The 16,380-nt window shown below is 40.3% G+C and overlaps 2 protein-coding genes across 9 annotated transcripts; both read right to left on the bottom strand.

Annotated features, from left to right (window-relative positions):
• Window positions 1-1,990: 1,990 nt before the first annotated feature.
• LOC105018615 (ankyrin repeat and SOCS box protein 15) lies at window positions 1,991-10,839 on the bottom strand. Of its 5 annotated transcripts, XM_020040608.3 has the most exons (10): window positions 10,444-10,839; window positions 10,189-10,291; window positions 10,007-10,044; window positions 8,751-8,882; window positions 8,435-8,593; window positions 8,061-8,306; window positions 7,617-7,788; window positions 6,981-7,521; window positions 6,720-6,873; window positions 1,991-6,596 (listed from the first exon to the last, which is right to left on the bottom strand). In XM_020040608.3, the coding sequence occupies exons 2-10, from the start codon at window positions 10,269-10,271 to the stop codon at window positions 6,436-6,438; spliced, it is 1,686 nt and encodes a 561-aa protein (XP_019896167.2). In that variant the 5' UTR covers window positions 10,272-10,291; window positions 10,444-10,839; the 3' UTR covers window positions 1,991-6,435. The 5 variants fall into 5 exon arrangements, with proteins under 5 accessions (XP_019896167.2, XP_010882501.2, XP_010882502.2 ...); XM_010884199.5 differs by having other exon boundaries at window positions 1,991-6,590; window positions 10,189-10,839; XM_010884200.5 differs by lacking the exon at window positions 8,751-8,882 and having other exon boundaries at window positions 10,189-10,839.
• A 100-nt stretch (window positions 10,840-10,939) lies between these two features.
• LOC105018614 (ankyrin repeat and SOCS box protein 15-like) lies at window positions 10,940-15,894 on the bottom strand. Of its 4 annotated transcripts, none has more exons than XM_020040607.2 (10): window positions 15,787-15,894; window positions 15,459-15,546; window positions 15,269-15,339; window positions 13,606-13,737; window positions 13,156-13,317; window positions 12,612-12,857; window positions 12,287-12,458; window positions 11,661-12,186; window positions 11,427-11,580; window positions 10,940-11,312 (listed from the first exon to the last, which is right to left on the bottom strand). In XM_020040607.2, exons 2-10 carry the CDS (start codon window positions 15,542-15,544, stop codon window positions 11,158-11,160), a joined length of 1,704 nt encoding a protein of 567 aa, XP_019896166.1. In that variant the 5' UTR covers window positions 15,545-15,546; window positions 15,787-15,894; the 3' UTR covers window positions 10,940-11,157. The 4 variants fall into 4 exon arrangements, with proteins under 4 accessions (XP_019896166.1, XP_012994507.1, XP_010882496.1 ...); XM_013139053.3 differs by having other exon boundaries at window positions 13,156-13,320; window positions 15,787-15,893; XM_010884194.4 differs by having other exon boundaries at window positions 13,156-13,320; window positions 15,269-15,321; window positions 15,787-15,893.
• Window positions 15,895-16,380: the final 486 nt, after the last annotated feature.

Here is a 16,380-nt window from a genome sequence, read left to right as displayed (position 1 = left end):
TGTGTTTTCCACTTCACTTCAGTCCATCTTAAATTAGCTTGGGCCCAGAGAAAGCGGCAGCATTTCTGGATATTTTTAAAATATGGTTTCTTCTTTGCATGGTAGAGTTGTAACTTGCATTTGTGGATGCAGAGAGACGTACTGTGTTCACAGATAATGGTTTTTGGAAGTGTTCCTGAGCCCATGCAGTGATGTCCATTAAAGAATCGTGTCAGTTTTTAATGCAGTCCCTCCTGAGGGCACGGCCATCCAATATTGGTTTTCAGCCTTGTCCTTTGCATACAGAGATTTCTCCGGATTCTCTGAATCTTTTAATTATATTATGTACCGTAGATGATGAGATCCCCAAACTCTTTGCAATTTTACATGGAAAAATTATATTCTTAAAATGTTGCACTATTTGCCTGCACATTATTTCACAGAGTGGGGTACCCCTCCCCATCTTTACTTCTCACCTTCTCTGGGATGCTCTTTTTATACCCAATCATGTTACTGACCTGTTGCCAATTAACCTATTTAGTTGTGAGGTGTTCCACTAGGTTTTTTTAGCATTACAAAACTTTTCCAGTTATTTGTAGTCTCTGTCGCAGAATGGTTGAAACATGTTGCTGGCATCACATTCAAAGTTGGCATATATTTTTCAAGGAACAATAAAATGTCTCAGTATCAACATTTAATATGTTTTCTTTGTACTATATATTATTGAATACATGGTTTAAATTACTTGCACATAATTGCATTCTGTTTATTTTTAACATTTACACAGCATCCCAACATGCTTTCACTTTGTCATTATTGAGTATTGCGCAGGGAAAATATATTTAATTGAAAATATGATTAATTGATTGTGTGAAAGGGTCTGTACACTTTCCAAAGGCACTGTATAGTACAATATTTCATAGCCCAGTGTAGCAGCCTTGAAAAACTGTGTGGTTGGTTTACTGATTGAAATGCATCATATTGACAGGATATGTGTTTGCTTGATGTTGGGATTAGCATCTGCTTTGGATATTCATAAGGGTTCATATGTGTACCTTCCCTGCAAAAAATTTAATTTTGTGGATCGTACATTCTCACTCAATTTTGTAAGAATCCTAAAAGAAATATCATAATTACCTATGAAGGAACAGGGCAAGCTGAAAACAAAAACGCAGTGGAAGACCCAAAAAGCTATCTGCTGATGAAGAGTACCAGTACTTCATGGTCAGTTAAAGGAACATAAAGAAATCCAGTAAAGCACTTGCTCATCCTCTATCAGAATCATCTGGACCCAAAATATACACTTCATCAGAAGAATTCTTACAAAAAATGCCTTCGTATGCATTACAGCTCAATAAACAACAGTGTAAAGCAGAGGTCCCCAAACCTTTTTGGCCGACAACCCCATTTGGACATCTAAAAATGTGCGTGACCCCAACCATTTGAAGAAAATTATATAATCGTTATTTTTTTATTTGCGGCTATGAGAGTCAGTTTATTTGCAGCTATGAGAGTCCAGAACCTTCACCTTTTACTGCTGTAACCACTGGAGGGTCAACTTGGCCTTGTGCATAGGGTCATTGTTGTGCTGGAAAGTCCAAGAGTGTCCAATGTGCAGCTTTCGTGCAGAAGAATGCAAAATTGTCTGCCAGTATTTTCTGATAACATGCTGCTTTCATCTTGCCATAGATTCTCACAAGATTTCAAGTTGACCCTCCAGTGGTTACAGCAGAAAAAGGTGAAGGTCTCCTGACCTTATTATCATTGAGCCTCTCTGAGGAGATCTCAAACGTGTGGTCCATGCAAGACGACCAAAGATCTTGCATGACCTGGAGGCATTTTGCCAAGACAAATGGGCAGCTATACCACCTGCAAGAATTCGGGGTCTACAAAAGACTGCATGCTGTAATTGATGATAAAGGGGGCAATACACAGTATACACAGTATTAAGAACTAAGGGTATGCAGACTTTTGAACAGGGGTCAGTTAATTTTTTTCTTTGTTGCCATGATTTGTTTTAGGATTCTGCCATTCTTTTAAGACCTACCTGAATGTGACCTGAATGTGAATCCCATAAGAAATAAAATAAGTGTTTTGCCTGCTCACTCATTTTTTCTTTACACATGGTACATATATTACCAATTCTCCAAGGGTATGCAAACTTTTGAGAACAACTGTATGTTGTAAATTGGATCATATGCTGACATAGAATGGCTTATCCTTAGTCTGTATGAAAATGGCAGTGTTGGTATGTTTTATATAGTCTTTTCTATATAGCATACAAATAATCTGCCAAAAACATTCCACAACATTTGAAACTACAAATGAAGCTGAGAATATGATATCTTAGATGGAATGGTGATCACGTGGTAGGCCAAATCACCAATTACGATGGAAGAGCCTAGGCCTATAAGTAGTAGGTCAGATATTTGAGTGTGGTGCCAAGACGACAATCTCTCCTTCAACATCAGCAAGATGAACGAACTGACCATTGTCTAGGAAAGGGAAGGGCAAAGTTGAAGTGGATTGAACAGAGACCTTAAAGTTCCTCTGTGTCCACATCACCAATAAACAAACATGGTCCACACACACCCAGAAAACTAGGAAGGAGGCACTTCAGTGTATCTTCTCCCAGGGCCATACCAAATGCAGGGAAAAGTGGATATGATTCACATGGCCCATGGCTTGGCAGGGATTCCTGGCAATGACCCTGCTTCACCCTAAGCAGGCTGAAGGAACTTGGCATGGGCCCTCACATCCTCAAAAACATATACCAGTGACAGCATTTTGGCATGGCTGCATCATCCCTTGGTACAGTATGGCAACTACATGGGCCTCGATTGCAAGTCACTTTTCAGGCTGGTGCAAATGGTGCAAATCCCAGCCGTCCCGGCCTCCTCCACACCACAGTGTCAGAGGAAGGCCCCAAAAAGAATGACCCCAACCACTAACCCACAGCACTGAACATCGCATAAGTCATACCATACAAGTGCCTCAGGTCTGTATCTGTTAAACCACACTGACAATTATCAAATGCCTCCCCTGCTATCCACATCTATCCATCTTTTCTCTTTAGTGTTGACACACTCACACACACACACACAAACAAATGTTATCACATAACCTGTGCACACATGCCAACTGACTCCACTCAGACACACACACTTTCAGGCTAGTCACATTAATCACTGCAACCACTGTTTCTTGTGTATTATCTGTTGCCTAGTCACTTAACCGTACCCTTATGTACATGAACCTAAACAAAGTTGTACCACGACATATTGACTTGGCACTGGTGCTCCCTGTATAGTGGACGAGTTATTGTTATTTGTGTGATTGTGTATGTATTTGTTGTTATTAATTGTTGTTGTTCTTATCACTGACTATTAAGTGTTCTAGCTTTTAATTTATTTTATCCATCTTTTTGTTACTAGTGAATATACAGAATGCATATGGCATTAGCACTACCATTGCCCTCTAGTGGAAAATAATCTGTGGACAGATTCTATTAAACAGTTAACATACTCTCAGGAAGACTGAATGTTTAAAATATGCAGCTTTCTCCTCAGTGGCTCCTGTTTGGTATTGTGTAGTTTTAATGTAGATTGGGTTGGTATCATATCTCATTGCTATCACAATTTTGTCACATGGAAGTCTGAGGTATCCCATTGCCAGGATAGAGTGCATGTTGTTTGTTAGGACTCCAGGCAAAGGGTTATAATTAGATTTGGCCTGCTTTCACTATCTGTCACTTAAAGAATGCAGGTCATGCCATTTTACTCATGAAGTGTTGTTGTGCACCATGCAGCTGTCAAGTGGAGTCAGTAATCAGCATTGACATAAATGTTTTCATTATATATTTAAGCATGTAGCCAATGTCTAGGCTATTGACTGTCAGTTTCAGTAAAGAAGGTATAAAAAAAGTTATGAAAACTTTGACATGCTTTATATTCACTAACAAAGCAGAGACAAATAGTACATTCAAATAATTTTCATTACAAAAGCTATTTGCAAAAGAATGGTGTATACTTCTAAGTTCAAGATTTTATGTAACTGGTCCCACACTGACTTGAACCTGGGTCCTCCGGCATGGGAGGCAGTCGCACTAGCATGGAGGCTGAAACCCATGGGCTCTAGCATCTGTCACAAGAGCACCTCTTAAGGCATTGGGGAGTGAGGTTTACACTGTCCTCTGTTACTCATCCGGGTCACGGCACCAGTATAACAGGTCCTACTCTGACTCAAACCCGGTTCCTCAGGATGGGTGTGGGGCGCTCTAGCAAAAAACCCATGGGCTCTAGCGTCTGTCGTAGACCTCTTAATGTTACGTGCACACACCCGGCTCGCTCAACTTGGAAATCGCTCAATCTCTGGCGAGCTGTCCCTGCTCAGGTGGGATGGAAAGTTTCAGAGATTGTTGGGATCATGGTTGAGTGATACATGAATAATGTAAAATGAAGTAAATTGCTATTTTAACATTGACAAATCATTGACATGGCATCGTCGTAATCGTCAAGCAAATACTAAGTACTTATTAATATTTGCAGAGACGGATGTTTCCCCTACACTGGTTGTCGCTGGCATAGATTAGGAAGACACGCCTTGTGCATGCTAGGTTTGGCACAGCGAGAGCTTTCCAGATTGAGCGATTTGCAAATTGAGTGAGCAGACAGTGTGCACGTAGGGTCAGTCGTCACTGTGGCTGGGAGATTTTGTCTCAGAGAGTAACTCCTGCCCATTGCTGCTTTGATTTGCTGGCTCTCATTGGAAATGAATGAGAGTGTGTCTTTTTCTAGTGCTAGCGAGTGGATAGAGTACACCTAGGGTCGGGGAGGGAGGTTTTCACTCATTGTACAGCACTGTGCTCGCTGGCCTCTGTTACATGTTTCCCATAGTAATAAGGTAAGTTCATCCCTCTAGAGCAGGGGTGTCCAAACAGTTCCACAGATGGCCGTGTGTCTGCGGGTTTTTGGTTTTTCCTTTAAATTGGCTCCCAGTTCATACCTAAACTACCAGGTGAGGGTAGACACTAACCAATTAGTGACCTAATTAATCAATCAAGTACAAGGAGAGATGGAAAACCTGCAGACACTTGGCCCTCCATGGGACTGTTTGGATGCCCCTGCTCTAGAGTCTACAAGGGGAATAGTAGAAACAATGTATTTTAAACTCTAGATAGCCTTAGTCACATTGTCATCGATGTGGGCTTGCTAACTAGCTTCAGGATTTGAGTTTCTCATGTTTTTGTAATATTAAAGCGCTTTTTCATCACAACATGTCAGCTAGGTATGGCTTGGTAAGGCATGGCTTTCTGTCCTCCAAATTAAGAAATATAACTAGAAAAAAATGAAAATAGGACAAATGTCGGAGTACCTTGCAACACGGAACTGAGAATTACACTCACCATGAGATTCTTCAACAAAGACGTCTCTCCTACTGTTTTTGAATGCTTTTCCTCGTTAGTCCTGCATTGTTGTGGTTCTTCGAGTCAGTCCTGAATCTCAAAATGTCTGCAATAACATAAGCTGACGCCAACTGCTTTATTAGTTTTTATGTTTACGGTAACTATATGTTTCTTTACTTCACCCACAGCCTGACTACTGCATTTAGCTGGGCGGCCAAGTGTGGTACGTATGGTACTGTACAGTTAAACAAGAAGGTTGAGCACCAATATTTTGTATAATAAGTAAATGTACTAGTTGGAATTACATGTGAGATAAATATATTATGGTACAGTTGGATATATTTGGGAGGGATATACGGGATATCATGTACTGTAATACAAAGGCCCAGCATACATGCAGACCCTACTCAAAACCCCACATTCCAGCTCATTATAAATGCATTTAAATGGGTAACACAACTTGAACAAACGCAAATACAGATATTCTGTTGTTGTTTTCTGGCTACTTTAAAGATGTTGGGCACTGACTGTTGTTTGTAGTTGCTTAGCAAACACAAGAGATACTTTTCACAGCCTGCAGGGCAACTTCATATTTAGAATGAACGTCTGGGTCTCATTTATAGATACAGAACAAATAGACTCACCTCTGGCTATAGCGACCAAAAATATATAACAAATCGAATGAAGGATTGGGTCACGTCTGTAGCACCCAAAACATGAGAAAGCTTAGACAAAAGGATTACTACAGCAGACTGGTGCCATTATAGTTCTGTCACAATCATATGGGGTACTTATTCAACGTGGCGTAGCACGACAATCTTATGTCAGAGGAGAGACGGGGAGTTGCGTCAAATTTAGAAGTTAACTGCACTCCTGCGATTATATTATATAGCTGAAATGTCTTTTTAAATCACAAGTGCATTAACGTGATCCTGACTGTGTGTCTGTCATGGGCATTCTTAATAACCATCATTTCTGTTTTTATGTGAACCGTTTCAGTGTTCTCCATGGCAACAGATGAACAACACATTTTCAGTCGTTCATTTATGTTATTATGTCACAAAATCATGTTCTTTGTAGAGTAGGTATTCTTTCAGTCTGGGTGGAAGGGGGATGGAGTCCCTGATGTTGGGGTCCCCCAGCCTCTTCGGTGTCATCTCTTTCCTGATCACCAGTCTGCACAGATGTGTCAGTGAACGGGGGTTTGCTTGGTCAGAGAAGTAAGAGAGAAGAGAGATTTCAGGTTTTATAGAAATGGTAGTCTGCGTTTTGTGGCGCATGTCTCATGCATAACCTACATAGATCTTGTATTTTTTTATAATTTCATTACACTCACTTAATAGGTAACAAATCTGAGGCCACTCCTGGTGCTTCTCTAGGATCTGTCTTAGCTTCAAACAGAGAGGCACTTGGCCCACATAGTCCAGAAGGATCCACACAGCTATCCCAGCCAATTGGACCAGCCAGCAAACGCTGATGAAATCGCAGAACTGGATAGCATGGAAGGCAAAAAATATATTTTAGGGCATTTACAGCAATTGTTTAACATGTGGATGTTTTGTTAATAACTTGACATTTCTTGATTTCTGGAACTCACAGGAACTTTTTCTTGCGAGTTGCAATCTGTTTGGTCCCTCAGTTCATTCCAGGTATTGTCATGGTTACAGCAGAAACATTTATCTGCGTCATAGCCGTTGTTGAGCAACAGACGCATCATCCTCTCGTCCCGCAAGCAGTACTGCAGAGCCGTGGGAAACACAGTGTCACTCACCACTGTGAAGTAGCAGTTGACGTCAGCCTGTCTGGCCAAAAGCATCTCCACGATCTCATAACTCCCAGCTCTCACCGCCACCAGGAGGCAGCGTAGAGGGTCAAGGTCAGGTTGGGCTCCTGAGTTCAGCAGCATTTCTGTGCATGGGACGTCTCCATTGGAGACAGCAAAGTACAACGCACTTTTCCTCATGTCTCCGTAGTTTTCAGAGATATGAAAGTCTAGGAGAGAGTTAACATCAAATCCCTTTTCCACAAGTAGCTGTAAGCATTGTTCATGGCCTCCATCAGCCGCAGCGTGAACGGGACTCTGGCCTGAAAGTCTGATTGCCCTTCTAGTGGTTAATGGAATGAACATTTGCAGTGCCCTGATGGAGAAAGTGAATTCTGATCAGTGAAGTAGCTTTCCTCAGAACTTTGTTCTGTACATCTTTATTTAAATGGACTCTGTTAGACTACTCACATGTAATGGCCCTCATATGCTGCTCGATGAATAGGTAGCTGTGACGACAGGCTAGGCACGTTAGGGTTGGCTCCATGTCTTAGAAGTAGGTATATACAGTCTGTATTCCCAGATCCTGCAGCATCAAACAGTACACTGTCCCCGTTGGGTGCCTGTGCATTCACATCGCCACCTAGTTGTAGAGAGAGGAAATACAGCTTTAGTTCACTGGATTTTCTCACGCAATCTCAAATGCATTTCCTGGTTTTCTCACATTCTCTCCTTGCCTCCTTCACAAAAGCCATTTTATGAGAAGTTTCCCTCCCTTTTGACCTTTTCATACACTATGTTTTAAGCTAGTGGCATGCAAGGAATCAAGAAAATGACATCTCACTTTTCACAAAATACATAAACTGCCTCCTATAGCCAATTTAAGGTGGAGCTCTTGCAATTTAACCTACTCACCATTGTGAATAAGGATCTCAAGAACATCTGAGTGGGCGTACTCTGCTGCAATCGCTATTGGAGTCACGCCGTCTTGATCTATCTCAGAGACCCGGCCTCCATGTTGTAACAGTAGCTCCATGATATCAGAGCAGCCCACCTTCGCTGCTTCATGAACAGCAGTACACCGCTTCAGACAGACCTGCTCCACACAAGCTCCTCTGCTGAGCAGAACACATGCCATTTCATACGAACCAAATCTCACAGCTGACAGGGAGAAATTACAACAAATGTTGAATATCAGAGGAGTAATATGATGGTAGTCATTCCAACAGTGATACTTCGTTTGACAGCAAGTACGCAGAGGAGATAGACTTTATACAATTCACTGTTACCTAGAAATAAAGGGGATTCATTCTTGCTGTTGGTGTTATGAGGAGATGCTCCATGATCCAGTAGTATCTTTACATTGTCCACTTGACCAGCCATAACTGCTAGAGTTAGCGGTGTTTCTCCCGTCCTTGTCTTCTCCTCCAGGGTCAACATTGAAGATGCTGTTGGCTCAACCGAAAAGATCAAGATGCAGTTCTAGTTACTGGTACCAGGGACATTTCCAACAAAACTTTGTAAGTCATTTGGGCCATAAGTCACATCCACGCTAGTAGATTTGCGATATGCAACCTATTTGGTTCTTGCTCTGTAATAGCATACCATTCACCACTATCTCCAGCACCCGGACCAAAGTTTGGATAGCTGCCTTGTGCAGAGGGTACCAGCCACAGTCATCTGCCTCATTAAAGCCTGTTGGAAATCCTGTCAGCTCTTGGAGGGTGAGTATGTCACCTAGGGAGTATTCCAGGAAGAATGACTTTCCACTGCAGCATTAGTGTAAATATCATTGGTCATTTAATGTCAGTCTACACTCGTTTATTTTGTCAAGTACTCAGACATTATTCATCTAATTATTGATCACTACCAACTATAACCTAAATAATGTAGGGAGGGTTGCATTTTTATTGCATTGCTCTTTTGCATGTGCAATGCAGTGAACAGCTGTTATTACCCTTTCTGATCTTTTTACATTTTTCATATTTCTGTCTTGAATGTTTTCAGACTTTTAACAAAAAACTTTAGAAGGATTGCTTTCCAGCCATTGTGATACAGACTTGCTTGAGTTTTTTATTTATTATTATTGTCTTGCTGTATAACCCAGGTGCTCTTCAGATTTAACAGAATAGCAGACTGCCTGTAATTCTCTTTTAGAATGATCTGTTAAGAGGGGAATTTATTGTTCCTTCTGTAATTTCAAGTGTTCAAAGTCCTTGTGTAGCAAAGGATCCCCAAGACATCACACTGCCACCAGCATGCATGACTTTTGATCCATGTTATCCATAAAGCTCCACTTTTGACTTATTGGTCCTTAGAAAATTATTTTTGACAACACTTGACAGTTGCTTTCCTTTTGAACAACATGGGTCTGGTTATGTCTGGTCAAACCCAAACAATGCATTCCGCCATAGTGACCCCATAGTAAAGGTCAAGCATGGTGGTGATAGTGTGACAACAATACAAAACACACTGGCAAGTCTATATAGGAATGGCTGAAAAGAAATACAGTTAATGTCTTGGAATGGCACAGTCAATGGCCAATCCTAAACCTAATTGAGATTTTGTGACCTGAAAACTGCAATCATGCACAAAAATCAACTAATGTTCCTGTGTTGAAGCAGTACATCATGGAATAGTGGGGCACAGTTTTTCCACACTCATGTTCAACAAGTGTATGAAGCGTTTGAGTGTAGTAATTGTGCATAACCAGTTATTGTCACGGGGAAATTGGGCATTGCATAACTTTGTTCATTAAAGAACGTAAATCACTTTAAAACCAGGTTAATCATTCATGTAGTAAACCCAGATGAATGTGAATATATCAACTTCATCATGAATCAGCAAGAGTGAAAAAGTACCTTGATCAATAGCCTTTATGATCTTCAGATGTTCATCACTGAGATGAAATAATAGAAGTATGCATAATGTTATTTGTTAATTGTCATTTCGATTTTTCAACAGTAACAGTGTATAATAAAATTCTCAAACACATGTAGTAGGATATGGAATATTTTGGAAGTGAACTTTTATCATGCATTACCTCTCTACACATGATAATTCTTTTCTGCAAGATTCTTGAATGCTCATCTGAACAGTATAATCAAGCAGTCGGTCTTCCTCCATGTTTTCGGGATCAAACACAGCTTCAAAGCTCAAAGGAAATACTAAAGTTAGCGTAAGTTAGCATTGCTACAGTCCAAAATTGCACAAAGGAAATATACTCTAGAAACGTCTCAGCGGGTTTTTTGTTTTATTAAATATTTTCTTATTAACGTATGTCAGTTTCAAATCTCACCTGTGAAATCTAGTTCTGTCGAAGTCACGGGTCCTACCTAGCCCAGCCATAAAGACTGTAGTGTCATTTGTGTCATGTCTGCACTGAATCCCCTCTTGACCAACACACACACACACACATGGCCAATGCTGCTATTTTTAGGCGTCAGCTGCTCTTGTTGAAGTTGTTTGCCATGCAGGCCATTCCACAGCGTTTGAATGTTGAGTCTTATGTAACCTCATGTTCCATAATGTCAGCAGTTATAATAACAGAGACTGTATCATGAATATTTATAAGACCAGTGTGGAAAGAAGACAGCAGCAGTGTTTTCATGACTACTAGACTTGTCAGAAAGAGAACTGTTCAGGGAAGATCAGTTTTCTTTGGCAGACCATCAAAGGGGCTTGTAGAGATCCTTGATGGGTAGTGTTAACATGTGATTAACATTTAGAAAGATTTTGAATAAGGCCCTTAAACCTTCTAGTTCTGCTGCCTCCATATATTTCCAAAGACTTGGTCAAGCTTTTGTTCTATTTATTGTATATCATATCTTTCCTATAGATAGGACAAGTCTAATCTGTAATGTAAAAAATAAGCATAAAAATGTGTAAAAACATGTGAAACAGAAATATTAAATCTGCTTAATTCCTACAAGCTGCACACTAAGTAATGTGGCATTGTGAGTAATTTCCATTCATCCCTCTTGTCAGACTACTGCATGACTGCTTCAACGCATTAACCATACAGATCTTTCTCCTTGTACATCAAGTAATTCCTCAGTCCGGGAGGGAACAGATCAGAGCTCATTACGATGGGGTCATTCAGTCTTTTCAAGGTCAGACATTTCCTGATCTCCAGTCGGCACAGATGTTTGAGTGATCGGGGTTTCCCTAAGTGAAAGGAAATAAAAATAAGTAAAACATGTTTAATGAGATGTTGTGTATTTAAAGATTTACATTAGTAAAATGATTGTATTTGAACATTCATTTCTTATAGACAATTACCCAGAATGTCACATATGTCAGGCCATTCCTTCTGCTTCTGCAGAGTGTGTTTTAATTGTGAACAGATGGGCACTTGATTAACATAGTCCAAAAGAATGTGTACCACATTCCCAGACAGGTGCATCAGGCAGGAGAGACTCATGAATTCACAAAACTGCACAAAGAAAGAAATTGGTTAAACTCCGTGGAAAAAAGCTCCAAATATAAATACTGCAAAAACAGTTGGCAACTCACCGGAATTTTCTCTTCCTCTGCACAATTCAAACTTATGTGGTTGTCATGGTTACAGGTGAAGCACCTTTCAATGTCGTAGCCGTTGTTGAGCAACAGACGCATCATCCTCTCGTCCCGCAAGCAGTACTGCAGAGCCGTGGGAAACACGGTGTCACTCACCACTGTGAAGTAGCAGTTGACGTCAGCCTGTCTGGCCAAAAGCATCTCCACGATCTCATAACTCCCAGCTCTCACCGCCACCAGGAGGCAGCGTAGAGGGTCAAGGTCAGGTTGGGCTCCTGAGTTCAGCAGCATTTCTGTGCATGGGACGTCTCCATTGGAGACAGCAAAGAATAACGCGCTTTTTCTCATGTCCATGTACTTGTCTGAGGGGCATGGGTTCAGGGAGGTGTTGACATCAAAGCCGTTTTCTATTAGTAGTTTCAGACAGTTAAAATGGCTGCCATCAGCGGCAGAATGAATTGGGCTTTGACCGGAGAGTTTGATCGCCTTTCTGGTAGTGAGGGGTATTAGCATCTTCAAGGCACTGAGGGTGAGAATTAAAGAACGGTTTGATCGAGAAGATATCATTCAACAGCTATGAAGCCTGGCCTAACAGTATTGTATCAGATTTTTCTTGTACTCACTCATAGTGACCCTCATATGCTGCTTTGTGGATAGGTAGTTGTCCATTAAAACTAGGTAAATTAGGGTTGGCTCCATTTTGTAAGAGAAGTTTGATACAGTCTATGTTTCCTGAACCAGCTGCATCCATCAGAACGCTTTCTCCATTGAAAGCCTGGTTATTTACTCTGCTTCCTTATGGGAGATATGTAGAAACAGTCAAACCAGCTGAGAGCATAAAACAGCAGATGAAATAAGTTTAAAAAGACAACTCCTCTGTAAACTAAAATAACCTAAAACTACATATAGAAACATTAACATTCATAATGTAACTAACTGTCAACATACCATAGCGAAGAAGAATGTCTAGGATGTGGACATGCGCGCATTCAGCAGCAACACCCAACGGAGTCACTCCCTGATTATCTTTCTGGTTCACCTGACCTCCATTCCTTAGTAACAGCATCATGACCTCAGAGCAGCCCACCTTGGCTGCTTCATGCATAGACGTCCACTTTTTCCGACAGATCTGCTCCACCCAGGCTCCGCTGGCAATCAAGGTGTAGGCCATTTCATACGACCCAGCCCTAACAGCTTCAACAAGAAAGCAATGTCTTAATGGACCTTAGTGGTTTTACAAACTCCTAACAATACAGTGATGGTAAAAATAACTGACAGATTTGCCATCAATTTTTTTGTCTGGATCTAACCCTAACCCAATCAGAAAACCTTATAAAATAAAGAAATGTATCTCAATTTCTAGTTAAATCTAGGTCTACATTTGTTTTCGGGTGATTTGGTAAGTGTTGTGATGGCTTATCCATTCTGATTAAGTGAGACAACTGTGCACAGTTTATGTTATGTGTCCAGACTGGAGTGCACACAATGTTACCAAGCAATAGTGGCGACTCGTTTCTGCTGTTGGTGTTGTGTGGAGAAGCCCCATGCTCCAGCAGAGTCTTCACATTCTCCACATGACCGGCTTTAGCTGCCAGAGTCAGTGGTGTCTCTCCCCCTATTGTTGTTCTCTCTTCCACCGCTACCCCATGCGAAGCTACTAGAAAACATTCAAAGGTCACAGCAGACATTTCTGGACTGAATGTCTAAATGTTTGAGTCACAGTTAGTGCCATCCTGACTGGAAAATGTTCAATGGTACCAAGACTGACGATGCTGGACAGGTATTCCAGGCCGCTAAGTAGGGCGGTTATTTTAATGTTTGTAACAAACATATAGGGCTTTGTTGAAATCAAAGTGCAGTACCTTGTTGGTACTACAAAGTGTTTTAATACTTTCTGTATATACAAAATTAAAAAGAAACCAGAAGTTTGGATTTTACTCACCACGCAGAACAGTTTCCAACACTTCAGGTATGGGTTGTGCTGCAGCTCTATGGAGGGGTAGCCATCCTCGGCTGTCCACTTCTCTGAAGACTGAGGTGTAGCGTAGCATCTTCCTAAGCATGGACACCTCACCTGGAGACCATGTATTAAGGCTTACAGTACAAATTACACCTAAAGGGCATTCAAAGTGGTCAATATCTACAGCTCTAGAAAAAATTAAGAGACCACTGCACCTTTCTCTTTTCTCGAAAATGGAAGGTTTTGAGTGAATAACAAAGTGGTTAAAATTAAAAGACCACTGTAAATTGAGAACTTCAGTTCCTCACTCACAACTTTCCTATTCGACTTTTTTGGAAAGGAAAGAAAAAGGTGGTCTAAATTTTTTCCGGAGCTGTATTTTAGATCAGACTCACTTTTGGACATCTATCGAGTTTCTCTCTCATTTCAATTTAATAGCCTTTACTGGCAAGGACAAAAAAAAATATATTGCCAAAACAAGTAGAAAATAACATTAAAAGATAAAAAATGAATAGAGGATAATAGAAATCCTAAATCACCATTTGTGGTAGGATTAAGGTATTTCAAACGTTATATTATTGACTTGTGTTGTAATAATGTGCAAGTGAATGACATGAAACAATAGATCACAAGACCCTTTTTTTGTGTTTACACTGGTTACCCATTTCAAATGGCAACAGGTCAGAAACCTTGCTTCAGTGATGGCAAATTGCGGTATTTCATTTACAGATACAAGTGTTTATTATTGTTTGATTTTATTTCAAATTCTATGTGGATTTGTATGATCTGAGGGATATACGTGTGTCTAATGTGTTAATATAGACTAAATGGTGCAGGTTAGGAAGTGCAGCTCGATTTCCATTCCTGTTTTATGAGCAGTATAATAGCCGGTCTGTCTACGGCGGCCTCTCCATAACAACCCTATGCTCATAGACTATATAGTCAAGGTTTTCTTTATTTTGGATCAGGCAGAGTGTCCAGGTCTATACACATACACTTTCGGTTTAAGGCAAGATAACGTTCAAATTTTTGGGGTGTCGGTATGTTATATCAGGGTTTTAAAAGTTCTCTTTTTATATTCTCACGGTTAGGTTTACCATGGGTGTATAACTGAACATCTCTTTCTGGATTTTGATAATTGGTGGGTATAGTCCTTATTCAGATCTGCATGCATTTTGGGAGATTTTGCATTATATTCTGAGAACATTTGCAAAATTGTTTATAGACTAAAATGGGGAATTTATCCTACTTTGTGAATCAAGTGTTAGTAAGTGGATCCCAGTGGAGACCCTCACAAACATATAGTGGAAAGGGAGTACTTCAATCCTGATCCTTTTTGGGATGTTGAATTTTATGTTCTCTGATGGTGTAGGAGGCCCTTCTTGCCTTGACTCTGAGGTCATTCATATCTTCACCCAAGTTACCTGGGGTGTAGTTACAATTATTTAGTTGCTCTTCAGCAATGTTGTCTATATGTAGGTATAATTTATGTTTTTGGTCCTCCTGGTCTCTGTCTCTCATGTTACTAGGGTCTGGTTTCTGTGCTCAGCCTGTTGGCTTATGACTGTGGCATTGGAGGAGGCCCCAGCAGAACATACAAAACGACATGACTTTCAGGGTTATTTCTCCATAACGATACACATACCTTGTTCTATTGCAGCCAGAACTCTCAAATTGACATCCGTCACCGTCTCAAGGCTGATAAAAGTAGAAATACTGGCAATAATAATGTAGGTCTACTAACAAATCTGAACTACAGGTATGAAACTATAATTAGCTAATAAATAAAATAGAAGAACTCACATTTAACATAAAGACATCTACATTTTCCTTACCAGGCTTCAGATTTTATAAAGGCATCTTGACATGATTCTTGTAGACTCAGTTGAATGAAATACTCAGTAAGATCATCTTCACTCATGTCTTCATAAAATGAATTGTTTTAGAAAAAAAGGTATTCCCATGGTTAATGAAACGCAAGAAACAACTGAAAACATTAAAAGACAAACTCTATGGTTTTGGTCCCTATTTATCCAGAAACTGCCAACACAATTATTTACATAACAAGTACATCATCACCTCAAAACCAATTTGTTTTGCAATGATGTTAGCAGCTTCTCTGAAACTAATTCTACATCACATGGAACGCAAATGAATTCTCACCTGTAAAGCAAGTTTCCTGTCACAAGTGAAACACTAGCAGACAAGGGAGAGTGTTTTTATATTTAGGCATGACCCGCTTCCATCACTATAAATTCTAGGACTGTAGCCAGGACCAAGCACTGACATAGCTGTCTATTGTGATGGTTGTAACTAACAGTAAAAACAAAGCGGGTTAAATGGAGGCTTTCAGAGTGCACTGTTTATCTTAAATATAGCAGAGTTACGTGTGTCATCAGTGTGTTTTTAGCCGCTCTCAGTTGTTTGGATTGAATCCCACCATTCATGAGAGATTAAGCATGTGGAATCACAATGGATCTACTTATTTTGTGCCATGGTTGTGAGTCTGTGTTATTGTGTGTTTATGTGTGTGTGTGTGTGTGTGTGTGTGAGAGAGAGAGAGTGTGATCTATGTGTACATGTGGGAACCAGAAGTCCCAACAAAGCCTAGTAAAATGTGAAAAATAGGTCCCCACAAGGTTATTTGGCAGGTCTCATTAGAAATTGTATTTCTGGTTAAGAGGTTTAGGGTAAAACTAACCATTGGGGATAATGTTAGGGGTTACTTTTATGTTTAGGCATTACCGATTAAGTGTA

This window comes from Esox lucius, chromosome 19 (genome assembly GCF_011004845.1).
Source record: "Esox lucius isolate fEsoLuc1 chromosome 19, fEsoLuc1.pri, whole genome shotgun sequence".
Lineage (NCBI taxonomy): Eukaryota > Metazoa > Chordata > Actinopteri > Esociformes > Esocidae > Esox > Esox lucius.
The sequence above is the reverse complement of the archived record's forward strand: the minus strand, read 5'-3'. Positions and strand labels throughout refer to the sequence as shown.